The 17,430-nt window shown below is 44.5% G+C and overlaps 1 protein-coding gene across 2 annotated transcripts in view; it reads right to left on the bottom strand.

Moving 5' to 3' along the window:
- Positions 1-408: 408 nt before the first annotated feature.
- NEK2 (NIMA related kinase 2) overlaps positions 409-17,430 on the bottom strand; it is a 39,941-nt gene continuing 22,919 nt past the window's right edge. The window contains exons 1-9 of one of the 2 annotated variants that reach the window (XM_045983119.1): positions 12,150-12,237; positions 11,682-11,863; positions 11,215-11,432; positions 10,535-10,775; positions 8,335-8,417; positions 7,429-7,555; positions 6,131-6,347; positions 4,404-4,529; positions 409-1,245 (exon numbers count right to left, since the gene is read on the bottom strand). In XM_045983119.1, coding sequence (XP_045839075.1) covers positions 1,019-1,245; positions 4,404-4,529; positions 6,131-6,347; positions 7,429-7,555; positions 8,335-8,417; positions 10,535-10,775; positions 11,215-11,432; positions 11,682-11,863; positions 12,150-12,222 — 1,494 coding nt within the window. In that variant the 5' untranslated portion in view covers positions 12,223-12,237 and the 3' untranslated portion in view covers positions 409-1,018. Of the gene's footprint in view, positions 1,246-4,403; positions 4,530-6,130; positions 6,348-7,428; positions 7,556-8,334; positions 8,418-10,534; positions 10,776-11,214; positions 11,433-11,681; positions 11,864-12,149; positions 12,238-12,299; positions 12,685-17,430 lie in introns of those variants that run through there. The other variant, XM_045983118.1, reaches the window with a different exon arrangement.

Below are 17,430 nucleotides of genomic sequence, written 5' to 3'. Positions count from 1 at the left end.
AAAGAAAGAAAGAAAGAAAGAAAGAAAGAAAAAGAGAGAAAGGAAGGAAGGAGAAAGAAAAAGGAATGGCACTATTAATAGACATTTTGTGGCAGGCGTGGTCCCACACATTGTAGGACATTGAGCAGCACCCCAGCCTCTCTCTGCCCACTAGATCCAAGTAGGGCCCTCCCTGCAACCATTACAGTTTCTGTCTCCAAGACTGCCGAATGTCCGCCGGGGTGGGGCGGGGGCTGGTTCAGGATGACTGGCTTAGACGGATGAATGAGATGGGGAGTAAAATACCATCCTGGCTCTCATGAGCGTCAGACACATGTTCTCTCCTCCGCCTGCTGGGGCCCGGGAAGCACAGACACAGACACGGTCCACTGAGAGATCGACAAATGCAAGAGACATAAATATAGGAAAACTAAAGCATTCTTTTATTTAGTGAGAAACAGGTGGTAAACGACAGCCAGATGAAACTCTCTTAAATAGAATAAAAAGGAATAATATAGACATCACAGTGATGAATTTCACAAAAGGGGACAAATTTCCACTGCAGACCAGTGGGACACTTACAAGCAAGAGGTCACAGTATTAGCGGCCGGTTTGTATCCAATTAGGTTTTGTAAGCTCAAGAACATCTAAAAACCTTACAGTGAGGCACGACTACTGTCAGAATACCACTCAGTCATTCAAAACCTCGAAGTGCTACGCCTATTTTTTTCCTAACATTATTTCCCCCCAACATTTAGAATGTCGTATTTCATGTTCCAGTAGGAATCACACACAGGATTAAAAGCCCAACCCACCAAGAAAATGTCATTCTTTCTATAAAGAAAGAAAAATGAAAGGTGTGTACATTTTGTACAATTGTTGCGGAAGAACAACCCAAGTAATTCTAAAATATCTCGCTCACTGTACAGAAAGGCATGGCTCATGGAACCGAGTATGTAAAGCTACAGCAGTTGAATATCCATCTTTCAAAGGTAGGCAAGGCTACATACTGTACCCAGCTCTGGGGCTCTCTGCTGGGCTAGCGCATGCCCAGAATCTGTCTGCTTTTCAGCTGGTAATTTTTTTCAATATCTGACAAGGCTTGAGCGCGGAGCTGAGCAGCATGAAGCCTTTTCTTCAGGTCTTTGCACTTGGATTTGGAGGTGAGCAGACTCTCAGAATTCTCACTCCTCATGACGTTCTCTTTACTTTCGCCACTGAAATGAACTTTCTTCTTAATTATCGAGGATGGAAGATCGAAAAGTTCTTTAGGAAGGAAAGAGAAAGGGTTTTAAGTTCAACTCCTCCGTACTTATCAGACTTCTCAAAAACATTTATTCTTCCCATTCGCATTGGAAATCTGGGGACCTGTGCTATTTTCTCTGGGATAGGAGTTTGGGGGCGTGACGCTGCCAGCAGTCGATCCATTTTTTAGCCCACAGCATTGAAAGACGTGATCCTGGAATGGGCCAAGGAACGCAGTCTCTTAACAACCAACTCTTCTTTCAAGGTTACGTGCACTGGGGATTACAGGCCACAACGTAAAACTTCTGGAAATCGATGTGATTTATCTCTATTCTTGAAAACAAGTGCTATTCTACCTAGAACACATGACTTCCACAAAAGTAAGGAAGCAGGTTGGTTTTTTTGTTGGTTTTTTTTACAGAGAACATGTATAGTTTTGCTTAAATATTCGAGAACACTTATTTCAAAGCAGCTTAATTGAGCAGAAACTTATTTCAAAAAGAACCGAGGCACGTTCAGCTTGGAAAAGGTAATTCAAGTTAGTGGTGTAGTGAAAACTGTGATTGCGTTTTTATATGAAGAAGAATGTACTTGAAGTGGCTACATTACTAGCTACTGACTGAACTGTCTGGGGGTTGGGGACTCGCAGTTTTGAATTCCAGAAACTTTCTATTTTTCCTTTGTGTTCTTTTAAAGGAACTATGTTCAAATATTTACTGAGCTCACTGTATGGGCCATTGTGGACCAAACAAAGGTCCCATTCTCGCAGGAGGAGACAGACCATAAACAAGTAAACGAGCACACAGGGGGAATAGTTGAGGTGATGTGGGCGGGGCGGGGGCACTGAGAAAGGGCGACAGAAGGGCCGGATGGTGTTTACAGGGAGGAAGGTGACTTGTGAGCAGGCCTGATGAAGGAGGAGGTGAGAATCCATGTGGCTCTCTGAGGAGACGCTCTAGGCCCAAGAAATGGAAAGGTTCTGGAGTCCACCGGTGTTGGGGCAAGGATCTGGGGAGGTGGGGAGGGGAAGCAGGAGAGGGGAAGCCTGCAGAGAGAAGCGCTGCCCTCCAGTTGTCCTGGGACTTCCCATTCCATACATCGTGCCTGTTCCAGCTGCAAAGCAAACTTGATGGCTTTCAGACCTGAACTCTACTGCTTCAAAGGTGCCGCCTTTATTATAACAAATCTCTGTCTTCATAAACCATCAACGTACATTGTAGATCTGACGAATAGGGTCGTTTTAGAAGAAATAAGTGTTGAGAAAAAGAATTCGTATTTCACTAAGTGAAAATGAATTAACATTTCACTAAATAGACTAAGAGCATTTACAGAAATGCTGCTGCTGACTGGGATGATGCTGGTCTATTATACTTTCCTCTGATCGGAATTTTATAGCTTGAAGGCAGAGAGAGGATCTTTCCAACTGTCCTGAGTGCACAAGGGCACCCACTCGTCCCTGCTTTGTGGTTTATGACTGATGTGCTCAGTGTTCTCAGTGCTCTCTACCATCAAGTAGCTCCTAGTCCCGGGGGGATCCTTGATTCCTACAGCTCATTTCAAGTGTTCGCCATGATTTGCATTGAGGCAGGTAGGTAAAAAAATATATATATTTATATATTTTATATAGAGAAATATACATATTTCTACATTTATATATTTATATTATTTATATATTTATCATTTATATATTTATATATACTTACAATTTATAATATATACATTTACCATTTATATATTATATATATATATATAAAATCATATATATATATATTTATATTTCTATATCCTATATTGAAAAACATCATCCTGCTCTAGCTCTTTCCAGACTTTGTCCAAAGACTCTCAAGGCAAGATGGAAATAAGCTCTTTCCCCGGAGGAGCAGACCCAGCAGGACCTTCAAGAATTCTGAACAACAGGTTTGATGCGTGAAACTCCCCGGATAAAAATGTCTCCTACCTCTACCACAGTGATCATAATTTCAGCCTACTTTGTCTTTGTGGGTGGCATTAAGGGAAAAACTGGAATAAATATTCTAAAACTATTGAAATGGTAGGTAGTAATATTGAGAAAAAAGAAGATATTTCAAAAGAGATGAAGCCCAAGTTTTAAATAATTCTTGCTTCATTTACTTGCATCACTATCTCTATCATGTCATTATGACCATCAGATTAACTTAAGTAGTTTTTTTGGTCTGTTCCATATACAAAATGCTGTCACTGTCGCTGAAGTAACCAGATTCTCTCTCAGTTTACTGCAGACGGAAAGGACAGCCTTCTCCAGGGCTTCCTCCAGTAGGAAGCCATAAGAGAACTCCACCTGTTTCGCTGGAAAATTCAGACACTCAATTTTTAAAACCCACAAAAACACTCTATAAAAAATTTATGTCATAAAGGAATTTAGAGAAAAGAGCTTTAACACTGTGCTTTTTCTATCATCTTAAAGACTAGACTAAGGCGGAGGTAGGGCTCCTGTGGAGCGGAGAAGGCCCGTCCGAGCTGGCCCACGGGCGAGTCTCACAGAGCGGAGCGAGGGCCCAAGGCCCGCACAGGCAGGGCCCTGGGAAGGCAGACTGTCCGCGAACGACAGCGAGGAATGGGAGAAACACAAGCAGCGCATGGGGAGATCAACCAGCCAAATTCGGACAAACACACGTTTCAACGTGAAGGGTCTTCGCAAAGGTCCAGAAGTGATGGCTTATTCTACGGTCGGTCTATCACACCTCTTGGGCCATAACTTCTGTAAAGGAGGTGGCACGTATGACCTGCTCACGCGGCAGGAGTTAAACGCTGGGATTTCTGCTTGAAAATGGGGTAGAAATGTAGGGTTTTGATAATACAGAGTTTGGGGTAGAAAGGTAGAGTTTTGATAATACACCCATTTTTTAAAAATGTCCTAACGTTTAAAACCAAGTCTCAAAAACTGAACACGTAGCTTGATGAAGTAAATAAACCTGAAGACGAAATCATGATGACTCATGGCCTCAAGGCTGTGAACCCATGAAGTAAATCACTGCCATCACCGAATCATTTTTTCCATCGGAATGCGTATATTCAGTTAACTCCGTGTTAACACGGAAGACCTGGTCAAGTAAACGGGCTCCCAACGCCCCAGGGCGGCCGCGCGGGTGCCCTTCCTGTATCCGCGGGGCCGCTCCTGCTGGCCGGGCCGATTCTCATACCTGGACCGCTCGCCAGACGCAGGAACTTCTGCTCCTTCAGCAGGCTGTAGTTCTTCAACAGACTCTCTGCCCGCGCCAGCTTGTCCTCCGCCAGCCTCTCCCGAACACAGAGCTCCCGTTCCTTCTCTTGAAAAAGGCAAGGGAGCGAGAGCCATGTTAACCGGAGGCGGCGGGCAGGAGGCAGCTCACACCCGGTCACCGCCCTGCCTCACGTCTCCTCACGACCAGCGCGCCTCAGGGGCGCCGTGGAAGTTTTCTGACCAGAAACCCCGTCAGCCTGCTGTGCTGGGTTCTAATCCAGCACCTTGGCGTGTGTGGTGCTGCCGCAGGCTTCGCAGAAAGACCGGTTTGGGCACAAATACGAAGCCGGCCTCCACCTTTGGTCAGGTTGTCCGAGAGGAACTCATTTTGGGAAAATAAACAACTAAAGTCATCTCTGCTCTCCACTGAGAATGGGCAACGGTCCACCTTCCGGGCATTACCTGACCTCACAGGACAGACCCTCCTTCTCCTTCTGGGAGAAGGAAAAAAAAAACAAAAAAACAAAAAACAAACCCACAACTAATGAGGAGGTACTTCTTTAGATCAGCGACATTTCTCAATCCATGGCCCAGAATTCAGGAAGTTCGGATTTCAGTTGCTGTAAGAAACTACAGAACGGGGGCGCCTGGGTGGCTCAGTGGGTTAAAGCCTCTGCCTTCGGCTCAGGTCATGATCTCAGGGTCATGGGATCGAGCCCCGCATCGGGCTCTCTGCTCAGCGGAGAGTCTGCCTCCCCCCACCCCACCGCCTGAATCTCTGCCTACTTGTGATCTCTGTCTGTCAAATAAATAAATAAAATCTTTTAAAAAAAAAAAAAGAAACTACAGAACACTGGGGCAAGTTTTAATAAAGATTTGTTTGTTTGACATATTCTATTGACAAATTCTACGGACAGAAGCCTCAGCAAAGGTTTCTGGGTAAGCACAGGTTATTATACTTCCACAGAAAGCATATCTCACAGCAGGCTACAGCCGTCATCAGGAAGTAAAACCTGAGATGACTGCGTTGGATGCTTTCTACGTTCATTTGAACAGAAATGTGTCAAAAGTTGGCATCGGCCACGCAGCTGCTGAAGCCAAGTCAGTGAGCCACGAGGGGGGCCTGATGGGAAAAAGCTGACGCGAGGCCCCCAGGCTGCTGCTACCCTGCAATGTACTGAGGGGAGTAGGCGGACTTTCAACGTCAAGAACTCATTAGCACCTGATCAGTTAATCCTCCTCAGGGTGTCTGTGGGCCTCGAACACCGTGTGCTCAGCTCAGTTGCCCAAACACATTGAGGCCCTGGGCGTGCCAGGATTTTACATCCAGACTGTGCCGGCTCAGCCAGATCAGAAAGTGGAAGTGATGGCTTTTATTACGGAAGCAGCAAATGCGCAAACCCTCCTTCACAAGGGGAAAAAAATGCAGGGTAGAAATATGTGGAGGAAGGGAAAGTGGGATGGCTCCTGCGGTAGGGTGGTCACGGTCACAGTGACCGCCAGTCGGAGCGACCGAGCTCAGAGAAAGAGGCTCAGCATGCAGGTGCCGGCCCTTCTCATGTACTGTCTCATGAGACACGGTTCGGGTTCTCAGGTCTTTACAGGAATGTTCTAGAACATACGCGTGTCAAATACTCCATTCAAGCAGATTGAACACACCAGGGAACCCTGAGGGGCTCTCCCCAGCTCGGCCCCGGGCGGACTTACGCTCCAGCCTCTCCTCTCGGGCTTGGAGGGCCCGCTCTCGCTCGTGCAGCTGAAGCTCCTTCAGTCTGAGCTCTCCCAAGACCGGGCTGGAGTCCTGGCGCTTCTCTGGCTCTAATCGGCACCCTCTTCTCTCGGGATTTCTTCTTTGCTCTTCTGCGACCAGGTCTGCTATCAGAGGATTCTCAAGAATTTCTTCAACAGAAGGTCGGTGGTAATCCTGGGGGGGAAATGTGTGGTGTTACTGTCGAGATTTGATGACAAGCTACTCATCCTAAAAGAGCAGGTACATGGAAAACTGCGCACATTCCCGAGACGCAAAGAAAGACTCCTTCATGGATGAGTCTTAAACACCTGGACAGATGGAGGCTTTCTTAACCCAGGCGGTTCTGGGCCCACAAGGTAATGCAGATGTGAGCTTACCTTTGTTCCGCTTAGCCTGTCTAACCAAAGTTCAGTCCCTGAGCTGGTGCTTGGTGCACGTCCAGATCTGCTCTAGGGCACGTCCTGCCTGGCATCCCCAATACTGCTTTAAGTAAGATCCTCTCCCTGAACTTCAGTCCTGTTAGGTGGCCATTATCCTTCTTTGTAATTCCACAGCATTGAAATCCTGCTCTTATTTTTTTTTTTTTTTAAGATTTTATTTATTTGACAGAGATCACAAGTAGGCAAATAGATAGGCGGGTGGGGGGGGACGACACAGCTCCCCGCTGAGCAGAGAGCCCGATGTGGGGCTGGATCCCAGGACTCTGGGATCATGACCTGAGCCGGAGGCAGAGGCTTTAACTCACTGAGTCACCCAGGCGCCCCTGAAATCCTGCTCTTATATCAACCTGACACGAGGACATCTCCCTTTGCATCCCATGGCCAGATTTTTTCCACCGAATCTCTTTATTTCCCCTTGACTCTTTCTAGCCAGGCCTCCCCCGCCCCATCTCTGGTCTCTGATCTGGAGAGAGAGGCAGCGTAATGAAGTCTTCATTCGTGGCCCCTTCCCTCGCCACCTGCCACACTGAGGTAGACAAGGGAACTAAGGATTTGGAGCTTTTCCGCACTCTTGCTTTGCTACCAACCATCTGCTAGCAGGGCAGAGAGGGAGGGAGGAGACAAAAGAGAGCACAGAAGGTAGGCCGGCCAGGAGGCACAATTTGCCAAATTTACATGTTTTCACTTGGGTTAACAGAGTAGATTTAGGTAAAGAAATACAGCTAATGCCACTTCGGTCTCAGTGCTCCGAGAGAGAAAATATGCTACTCTACAACGTAATCGAGAGACAGACAATATAATTTTATGGTCTTTACCTTCAAATTTAACATCCTCGTAATAATGTCATTCAATTCATCAGAGTAACGATAAGGAATTCGCCTGAATTTGCCTTCTCTAATCTTGCCAGCTAGTTCTTTCTGGTTGAAAGCTGTAAATGGAGGCCTGGGGAAAAAACGTTTTTAATGTAAAAATGAAAATACGGAATAGGAACCAAATCGAGAGCACAGTTTAAGCTCGTTTGTGTTTATGTTTCTTTTGGGACTGTCTTCCACAGCTAAGTTGCCCAACCTTGGCATTAGACATTTAGGGGGATAGAATGTTTGCTAGGGGGCCTGTCCTGTGCATCCTACGACTATGTTTTGCAACGTCGCTGGCCTCTATTCGTGAGATGCCAGTAGCTGGTCCTAGCTGTGACATCCAAATAGGTCTCCAGACATTGTCAAATGTCCCCTGGATGGCAAAATTGTTTCCCGCTCCCTGGCTGAGAACCACTGCTCTACAGAATAGTTTAGGAAAAAAAAAAAAGGAAAAGAATGGGAGCTCTTTCTTGTTCTCTACTTCCCCAGACCTCTACCCTAGATTTCTGTTTCATTTCTTCCATAGGCCAGATCTGTGTGTTCTTCTCTTGAGCTAAGCATCAGTCTGGCAAGGGGCGCATCAAGCCAGGTTAAAAGCCTCAGGGGCTACACTATTAATTTGTAAATAATTTTTAACCAGCCCATCTACCTTTTTTTAAAATTATTTTATTTTTTTATTAACATATAATGTATTATTTGTTTCAGGGATACAAGGTCTGCACTGTCCATCTACCTTAATTTCAACCCAAGGCATGAGTCTTTCAGACTTGAATACACACGGATGCTCAAAAAGCTGAACGCAGTGAAAGGTGACAAGCCTCTGTGGCTATGAAGTTCACACCAGAAATCTGTCTTCATACTTACATTAATGCACACAATTCATACAGCAAACAACCTAGCGACCAGATATCCGATTTCTCATTGTAGGACATGCGATTCATTTGTTCCTAAAGCGGAAGGAGAGGTTTGTTTTAAAACTTACAAAATGACCTGAGATAAAAATGGAATCTTTAAGTTTGATTATATTGACTTGGAACAAAAAAAAAAAAAGGAAAAAATTTTATATTATAAATACTTTGTATCTGTAACAAAAATATTAAATAAAAAGACCCATTCAGTTTATGCCTGAACCTGTATCATAATAACAAGAGATGGTACTTTGTATTTTATCTTCAAATGTATAATGGGAAAAAGACAATGATCTTATCCTAATGTACTTTGTCCTATATAATTCATTCACTTATATTTCATTCACAAATGTTACTGTGTTATGATAGATAGATCAAGGGCTGATAATTCAAACCTCTACCCTGAAGGCATTCATAATCTAGAAACTCCATTTTAAAAGAACCAGAGAAAATTCCAGAATAACCAATACATATATCTGGCCATTTAAATGACAGAAGCATAAATGGCTAATTGAATTATCCATTTATGTATTTTCCCTTCAGTCCACAGTATAAATCACAGTATCAACTAATATTCTCATTTTCTAGTTTAATCATTTGCCTGTCTCCCACACATAAAGTACTAGTCTACCATAGTTCTGATTCTCAACACAGGGCACAGAATCAAGTACCAAAACCTTCAAGAAGTGTCTTGGTGTTTTAAACTCCCAACAGGTGAATCTGATACCACTTCCTGACAATCAATGCCTTATGGAGAGCTGAACTGATCTACTTATAAGGGCAGGAGGGGAAAGGAACAAAAGAATCACAAGGTTTCAAGTTTTCCAAGAACCACTTCTAGATAATTTTCCTTTATGTTAAAGCCTTTCTATTTGGAATCTGATCCACTGAGAAAATGACAGGGTTCTGGCAATGTCTAATCGTAGTCAAAAACAAAATTGTTAATTTACGAAGTTTTATACTATAGTCAGCTTGGTGAAAATAACTCAAAAAGATCTGGTAAATCCTGGAAATGTTTGTGAACTGTTAAAAAAAAAAAAAAAAAAGAAAAAGAAAAAGAAGAAGAAGAAATCCCCCTCTTGATCTGCTCGGATTTCATATACAACACATTGGTGACAGCATTTACTGCTTCAAGCTCTTCAAGAGCCATCAGGTACTATCTACAGAGTCATAAACAGTTCATCTCCTTTGACCTTTCAATCTCATTGAGAGCTACATGCCAAGGAAATAACCAAAAAGGAAGAAAGAACAATTCACAAAAAGGTATGCAGAGCAGGGCTCTTTAGAAGGGTGAGGAATTTTGGAAACAAAATATCCAGCAACAGAGGGAAAGGAGACTTAAGGTGGGTGGGCTGCAGCTCCCCTGCCCAAAAAGGCATTAAAAAAGCACAAGTACAAGAAGCGAACACTGTAGAAACATGTATCTGAACTGAGCCCTGAATCTGCAAGCCCAAGAACCATCTAGAAAGTGTGTTAAAAGGCAGAGTCCAAAATGAAAAGTGGAAGGGGTTGGGGGAAGCAGAATCCAAGTCCAGTCCAAGAACCAGTCGCTGGATTTGGGTTTGGGGCCCAGGACTCTACATTTTAAACAAACCCTCCAAATAAGTCCAAGCTGGTGTACAGGACCCACGGCACTTTGGGAAATGTTGCTCTTGAGGCCAGAGACAAAACCCATTTCATCTTCGTAATCCCAGCACTTGGCACATAGCAGCCATTCAATAAAAGCTGCTCTTTAGGGGCGCCTGGGTGGCTCTGTCAGGTAAGCATCTGACTCTTGGTTTCAGCTCAGTCATGATCTCAGGGTCCTGAGACTGAACCCCGAGTTGAGGTCTGCACTCAGCTGGGAACCTGCTTGAGATTCTCTCCCTCTCCCTCTGCCCTTCCCTCCACTCAGGCGCTCACATGCTCTCTCAAATAAATAAATAAATCTTTAAAAAAAAAAAAAAAGCTTCACTTTAATTGCTCATCAGAAGAATTTAACAGTCTGATGATCCATTTGGAAAAATGTCAATTTTCTTCCTATAAAATGAACAACATTATTATTCCTTGGCTATTGTGTATTACTAAGCAAAGAAATAAACAAAACTTCAATTTCCCTGCATTTGAATGCTTAGCATTAGGATGTTTAAAAAGTATCTAAATTCTGAAGTACTTACAGGAGACATATAATAGGGTGTGCCAACAAATGTTTTTGCAAAACTTGTATCATGGTTTAATATTCTAGCTAGCCCAAAGTCGCCAAGCTTAACGTTTTGCTTGCCATCCAGGAAAACGTTGGCTGGTTTCAGATCCCGATGCAGCACGGTATGACCACCATCGCTCCGTCTGTGGCATTCCTTTAGGGCCAGAGTCAACTGAGTCATCACTCGAAGAACAAACTCTTCATCTAAGTATTGTCTGAAACCAAAGCAGTTATATAGCTTTGTGTTACTATACACACACACACACACACACACACACACACACACATATATACTTACATATGTATATATACATATATACATATATTAATATATTAATATACATTAATATATTATATATAAAGATTAATTTACTATATATATAAAACTTCTGAACAAAACCGTTAAAAAGATGGGATTATGTGAAGTATCTAATTTTCGAAGCGTACAAATAGGGAAATAAACTCTTATTTTCAATATGAGATAGGGATGTTCATTCATCAGGGATTTTCTAAAGTACTGTGGACCCATCAAAAAAACAAATACAAGAAGAGTCTTTGACATTACTAAGTACTCCATCCCCAGTCCTACAACAGGATACTTAAAAGAAATGAAACTCGGCCCATTCTCAGCTTAAGTATAAAAGATTAATTTACCTTTCCTTTGTTCCCTTTGTAATTACACTAGCCAGGTCCCCTCCTTCGCAATATTCCATTACAATGTACAGTGTTGTGTTGGTTCGGTCAATAATTCGATCATAGTAACGGACAATGTTTGGATGTTTCAGTTCACGGAGTAAATTCACTTCAGAAACAAGCATCTGTTTCTCAGCTTCTGTCATGGAGCCATAGTCAAGTTCTTTCCAAACTAATATCTGAAGTAAGAATTTCCAAGGTATGAGTGAACTCTTTATTCTCAAAGACAAAGAATGAACATTCTAAAATTTAAAAAATTTTAAGTCACTTCTCTATTAAATAGCTCACACGATCATTATCATCTAATTTAGTTCAATGAACTTTAGAACCCCTGCGTTTATTTCCGTAACTTTACCCTAAATTTCAATCAATAAATTATGCAATGGGAGAGCGGGATGAGGCACTTTAGGCCTCTCCCAACCCCTTACCCTCAGTTGCTTTGTGGCAGGTTGGCGGAAGGTACTTTGGTCAAAGCTGGAGCAGAGGCAAAGTCCCTCATCATTCCAACCAAACTTTTCCAGGGTGAGAGACCTTAGTAAAGATCCCTCGGTCCGCAGTCGAGCAGTTTCCTCTCCATTGTTTCTTCCTGTATAAGATCTACCTACACACACTGGGAAATTAAGAATCCAAAAATCCGAAGAATGGGTATTTTAAATGAGTTCTGACTGCAAGACAAAATCTCCAGGTTCTGCTGATCCTGCCTCTTTCCCACGTCCAAGAGGATACTCTACTCTGAAAGAGCTCAAGACTATGCTACCTGTCACTAATGGGAGGGCCTTAGCAAGTCAAAGCGGGAAAAAGGAAGAAAGGGGAAGAGAAGGGGAAGAAAACAAAAACAGAGAGATCTTAACAGATGCAGTCTCCCAGCCCTTGCGCGACCCAGGGCAGACACAGACCTGGAAGAGACGAGCTCTTCCAGGCAACCTGCCTTGGAGACCCACAGCCCCAGGCCTCCCGCTCTTCCGCCATCCCAGGGGCCGAGGGCGCTCGCCGCAGGCGGGCGAAACCGCCGCAGGGGCGGAGACACGGAGGTGGCCCGCGCTCACCTTGCCGTCGCTCTTCCTTCGGATCTTCTGGCAGCGGCCATAGGAGCCCGTGCCAATGGTGTACAACACCTCGTAGTCCTCCGCCCGAGTGGGCATGGCCGGGCCCTCCGCAGGCCTCCTGCAGGTCGCTTCGCCGGCTCGGAGGGGTCTCCGAGCCACACTACCTACCTGGCCGCACCAGTCTCCAGCCCGGTTTAACCGACGCGGGCCCTGGCCTGGCAGCCTATTGGCCCGCGGTGAGATGGCTTCGCCTCTCTGATTGGTTAAAAGAACACAACATCCTAGGCATCTTGGGAAAGGCGCATCGCTAGGCAACCGCGTCGGCGTCGCTGTCTGCGAAGGCTTCCCTTCAGCCCTGCGCCCCAGTCGAGAGAAAGGGGCGGAGCTAAACCAAAAAGAGGCAGGGGATAGAAAGCGGGTGTAGGCGGGTCTCCGCAAGTCTGTACCTCCCGCTGAGGTCGCCAAGGTAATCGAAGTCCGGGGACCTTTCCTCGGACTTCTTTGCACACTGCCGCCACCAGCCACCTTCTGACCTTTGCACTCTGACCCCTTACACTAAGCGCTCTCTTCTGCACACGCCCTGCTCCCGGGTTCCTGGACCCTGGGCCTGGGCGGGGTCACACTGCAGACTGGGAGCTCAATGCTGAGATGCAGAGTCCAGAAGCTCTGCTGAAGATACGTGAACGATTCAGCCTGTGGTCGGGGACTGTGCCAGGCACTTTACACGCGTTGTCTCGTCTATTCCTCAGCACAGACCTATAATGCGGGAATTAGTGTTCTTTCCCATGAGGAAATGGAAGCACAGAAAGGCTAGTTTATTTGCTTTAGGTCCAACAGCCAGGAAGAGAAGAAATCGATTTGAAAACAGTAGATGCTCATAGAAATGATATAAAGCTTACGCACGACTTTAGGGTGTAGTCATCATAGAGAGACTGTATTTTGGAACACTAAATTTAGAGTCCTGTTTCACACGCACAGGATGTATGCAAAACCCCAGTGTAGAATATGGAAGTCCTTGATATTTTGGAATACCCAGGAAAATATGGTGGCTCTAGGACAGAGACAGGTTTACCTTTAAGACTCCTACAAAAGGGGGTGCCTGGGTGGCTCAGTGGTTTGAGCCGCTGCCTTCGGCTCGGGTCATGATCTCAGGGTCCTGGGATCGAGTCCCACATCGGGCTCTCTGCTCGGCGGGGAGCCTGCTTCCCTCTCACTCTCTCTGCCTGCCTCTCTGCCTACTTGTGATCTCTCTCTGTCAAATAAATAAATAAAATCTTTAAAACAAAAAAGAAAGAAAAAAAAGACTCCTACAAAAGGGGCGCCTGGGTGGCTCCGTGGGTTAAAGCCCGTGCCTTCGACTCAGGTCATGATCTCAGGGTCCTGGGATTGAGTCCCATATTGGGCTCTCAGCTCAGCAGGGAGCCTGCTTCCTCCCCTCTCTCTCTGTCTGCCTCTCTGCCTACTTGTGATCTCTGTCTGTCGAATAAATAAAATCTTAAAAAAAAAAAAAGACTCCTACAAAAAAATTTTTATTAGAAGAGATTACCGCATAGATTATTTGGGGTGCCAAACACATAATTAATTGACAATATGTCATAAGCTATAGCTTCTTCCCGGTGCCTTGCTCACCTAGTCAGATCAGAGTCCCATTTTTACCTGGGAGGGGGGCCAGGCCTCGAAGGAGAAATAGTCCATTATCAGAAGACTAATAATTTGGCAGTGCATAAGTAGGTCAGTTTTCTTTAAATATCTGTTCAACATGGAGTTGAAAGGAACTTGATTTTCTATTAATAAGAATTACAAACCAGTTTCTGTTAAAAATAAAGAATTTCTTACACGCACTGAATACAGCATAATTGGAATTGCCAGCCAGAAGCGTTATTAAAGTAACATTCAAGGACACTGTCTTACCTCAAGGGAATAGGACCAATTTAGGTTTCAAAAGTTATGTAAAGAGCCACAAGTGTCTGAGCTAATCGACACTGTATTTGTTATTTTAGTACTTCTTAAAGATTGACATGCATGGGGCTCTTTGGCTGGTCTGCCCCAAATCCAGTCCTGCACCTTCTCTCTGGCCACTCTTCTGCTCTCCGGCTTTGCCCCAGCTCTCCAAACCTGGCACACTTTCTCAGCTCCCACCGCCACCAACACCTTTGTGCCTGTTTTTCCGCTTGCCTGGAATACTGCCCACCCAACTCCCTTAACCACTCCTTCAACCCCCAAGTCTGTCCAGAGGATACAACTTGTCTTTTGATACTCAATGCCAACTTACTTTCCTATACCCTAGGAAACCCTTCTAGCTTGCTAAAACAAGCAATTTTTCCATTTACAATGTTCACAGACCCCCTTGTACATAAATCAAGACTTCTCTTGTTATTTATCATTATTTGTTTACATGGGTCTGGCAGTAGCTCAGCTCCAAGCTCCTTGCAGCCATTATAAGTCCTATAAAAGGAGGCATGCAATAAATTTTTGTTAAATGAAAGTATGAGAAAGTAGTTTATTAATAATCATGCAATGATCTGGAGTGAGCCCTGAAGTACACGTTTCAAATGCCCCAGCCCCGTGGCAGAAAATATTGGGGGACGGCCATCCCAGGAATATGGAGAGTGGTGTCTAGACACATATGTTCATGCAACAAATATTTATTGAGCACTTACTATGTGCCAGGTGTGATGATAGGCGTTGATATGCTAGGTGTTCATTAGAGAAGAGACGAGGGAGCCTTGATCACAATGATGAAGAAAAAAGTGACATAGGCGTGGCATGACAAACCCTGACAACCAGCCAAAGTTAGTCCATACCATTGGGGGGCAGTAAGGGACAGGACAGCCCAGCAAAGCCCACTGGATACCCTGCTGGACGGAGCTCCACTGGACCTTAGAGCAGAGCCACTGGAGGCCAAGGAGCATGTGCAGGCCAATCAGGAACACTGTACAGGAAACACTCCTTCCCCTGTCACTTCCTCTCTCCTTCCTCCATTTTCCGCCAATTTTTTAAGACTCGGATTGCACCCGGTTTCTTCCCCGAAAATTTCCCTACTCCCTTCAACCCACGGTGGTCTCCTGAGAGAGGAATTAACTGTACTTTTTACTTATTCAGAATATGCTGTTTACTAGTCTATATCCCTAGCTTCTCGTGTAACTCTATCTTCTCTGACCTATTACAACAAAAACCCTCAGTCTTCAACAAACATAAACTGAGACCCTGCCAGCTGCCTAAGATACCCCAGTGAGTAGGACTCACATGCAGTCCTGACGGTGGAGAAGAGAGAGGTACTGGTGTGCCTCGTGCACGGAGAAACTCAACCATTACAAATTGTGGTCAGAATTAAGAAAATAGAGAACCGAGACAGAAACCAAGATAACACTGAACAGAGAACTAAGAGCCGAGCAGTTCCATGAGAACCCGGCCAAGGCGTGAACTTCTCGCTCACACCCAGGGTCAAATTCACTGTCTTCACGGTCTTCTTACTCATGTGATCAGTTTTAACGGAAATGTGGCGAAATCCCAAATAAAGAGATTATCTGCATTATGTGTGTTCTGCTCATAAGTGTTCTACGCGGTTCTCAGAGACACAAGCTAATTTTGAAGAGAAGCTGCTGGGAAGACTAGTGAGTATCTCTAACTTAAAATGTTCAAAATCAAGTTCCTGGTCTTTGCCCCAAACGTGTTCTACTCACTGTTTTCTTCGTCTTGAGTAACTAATGCATGGGATTTTTGTTGCTGTCTGTTTTGTTCACTGCAATATCTCCAGTTCTTAAAACGTGCCTGGGGGGCACCTGGGTGGCTCAGTGGGTTAAGCCGCTGCCTTCGGCTCAGGTCATGATCTCAGGGTCCTGGGATCGAGTCCCGCATCGGGCTCTCTGCTCAGCAGGGAGCCTGCTTCCCTCTCTCTCTCTCTCTGCCTGCCTCTCTGCCTTGTTGTGATTTCTCTCTGTCAAATAAATAAATAAAATCTTTAAAAAAAAAAAAAAAAAAAAACAAAACGTGCCTGGAACAGAAATGGGCACTCCACTGGCATTTGTACACTGAATGAATGAGTGAGTGAGTAAATGAATGAAGGAAGGGAGGGAGGAACAAATGAAGGGACAAACAAAAGAACAAAGCCATACCTCAGTGCCCTCAGCTTCCCTTATAATGTTACGTGAAAGACCCACTAGAGGGCTGTAAATCACCATGTAGTAAAGGAGAAAGCGTCCCTGGCACACACCAGCCCACGGCAGGGCCTGTCCTGACAGGGGACTGAGATTTGCATATTGAACATTTCAAACCTCAGACCAATGCTTTGTGTGTTTTCTTTCCACAATTCCCAGGAGCAAGCTGAAGTCAGGGATTACGGAAATTCTTTCAAGTGCTTAATAAAGATTTCTAGAAGAAAAAAAAAAAAAGGAGAGATTCTTTGTTTATAAAAATCAGAAGATAAAATAAGTTTCCGAAAAAATGTGCATGACGTAGTATGTGCTGAGGAGATAACTACGTTCTAGAAAAAAAGAACGAGATGTTACCAAGACTGGCCCTAATGGTGACCAACTGTTTCATAGAAACAGAAGGGCAAGGCTCAGGCTAAGAGCTTTGGATTTGATGTCAGGCAGCAGAGGGAAGAGTCTGAGGAGAAGCAGTTTATCTTTGAAAACCAAACAGTGTAGAGTTCTGAGCTCTACCACATGTTCAAGACGGAGAGTGTACCCAAGGCTGACTTGTGTTCAATATAAAGATAAACTTTCCGACAAAGAGAGCCATTCACAAATTTTACATGAATTTCATGATACTTGTGAAATAAGGTTATCTGTTATCTCTGAGAATATTGAGAATATAAATTGGTAAAGAAGAAGTGTTAAAACTAATCTCAGATGCTGAGGCCATGATGTGTTTCTAAGGGAGCCGACTCTGGGGAACCGTCCCGGTTCTCCCTTCAGGGGGCAGCAGAGTGAAAGTGTAGAAGGGGGGTTGCTGTCTAGGAGCCCCTTTCTGTTTTCCTAAGCTGTGTCACCTAGGGAATCGGCTCCGCCTCTCTAAAATGAGAGTGTGAAATCAGATGACCTTAAATGATCTTTCTGGCTTGACACGTTATGATTCTATCTCACGTTCCAGAACATTCACTGGAAATGCTGTTAGAGCCAGAACACTG

Source organism: Meles meles, chromosome 17 (assembly GCF_922984935.1).
Source record: "Meles meles chromosome 17, mMelMel3.1 paternal haplotype, whole genome shotgun sequence".
Classification (NCBI taxonomy): domain Eukaryota; kingdom Metazoa; phylum Chordata; class Mammalia; order Carnivora; family Mustelidae; genus Meles; species Meles meles.
This window is presented reverse-complemented; position numbering and strand designations above follow the sequence as displayed.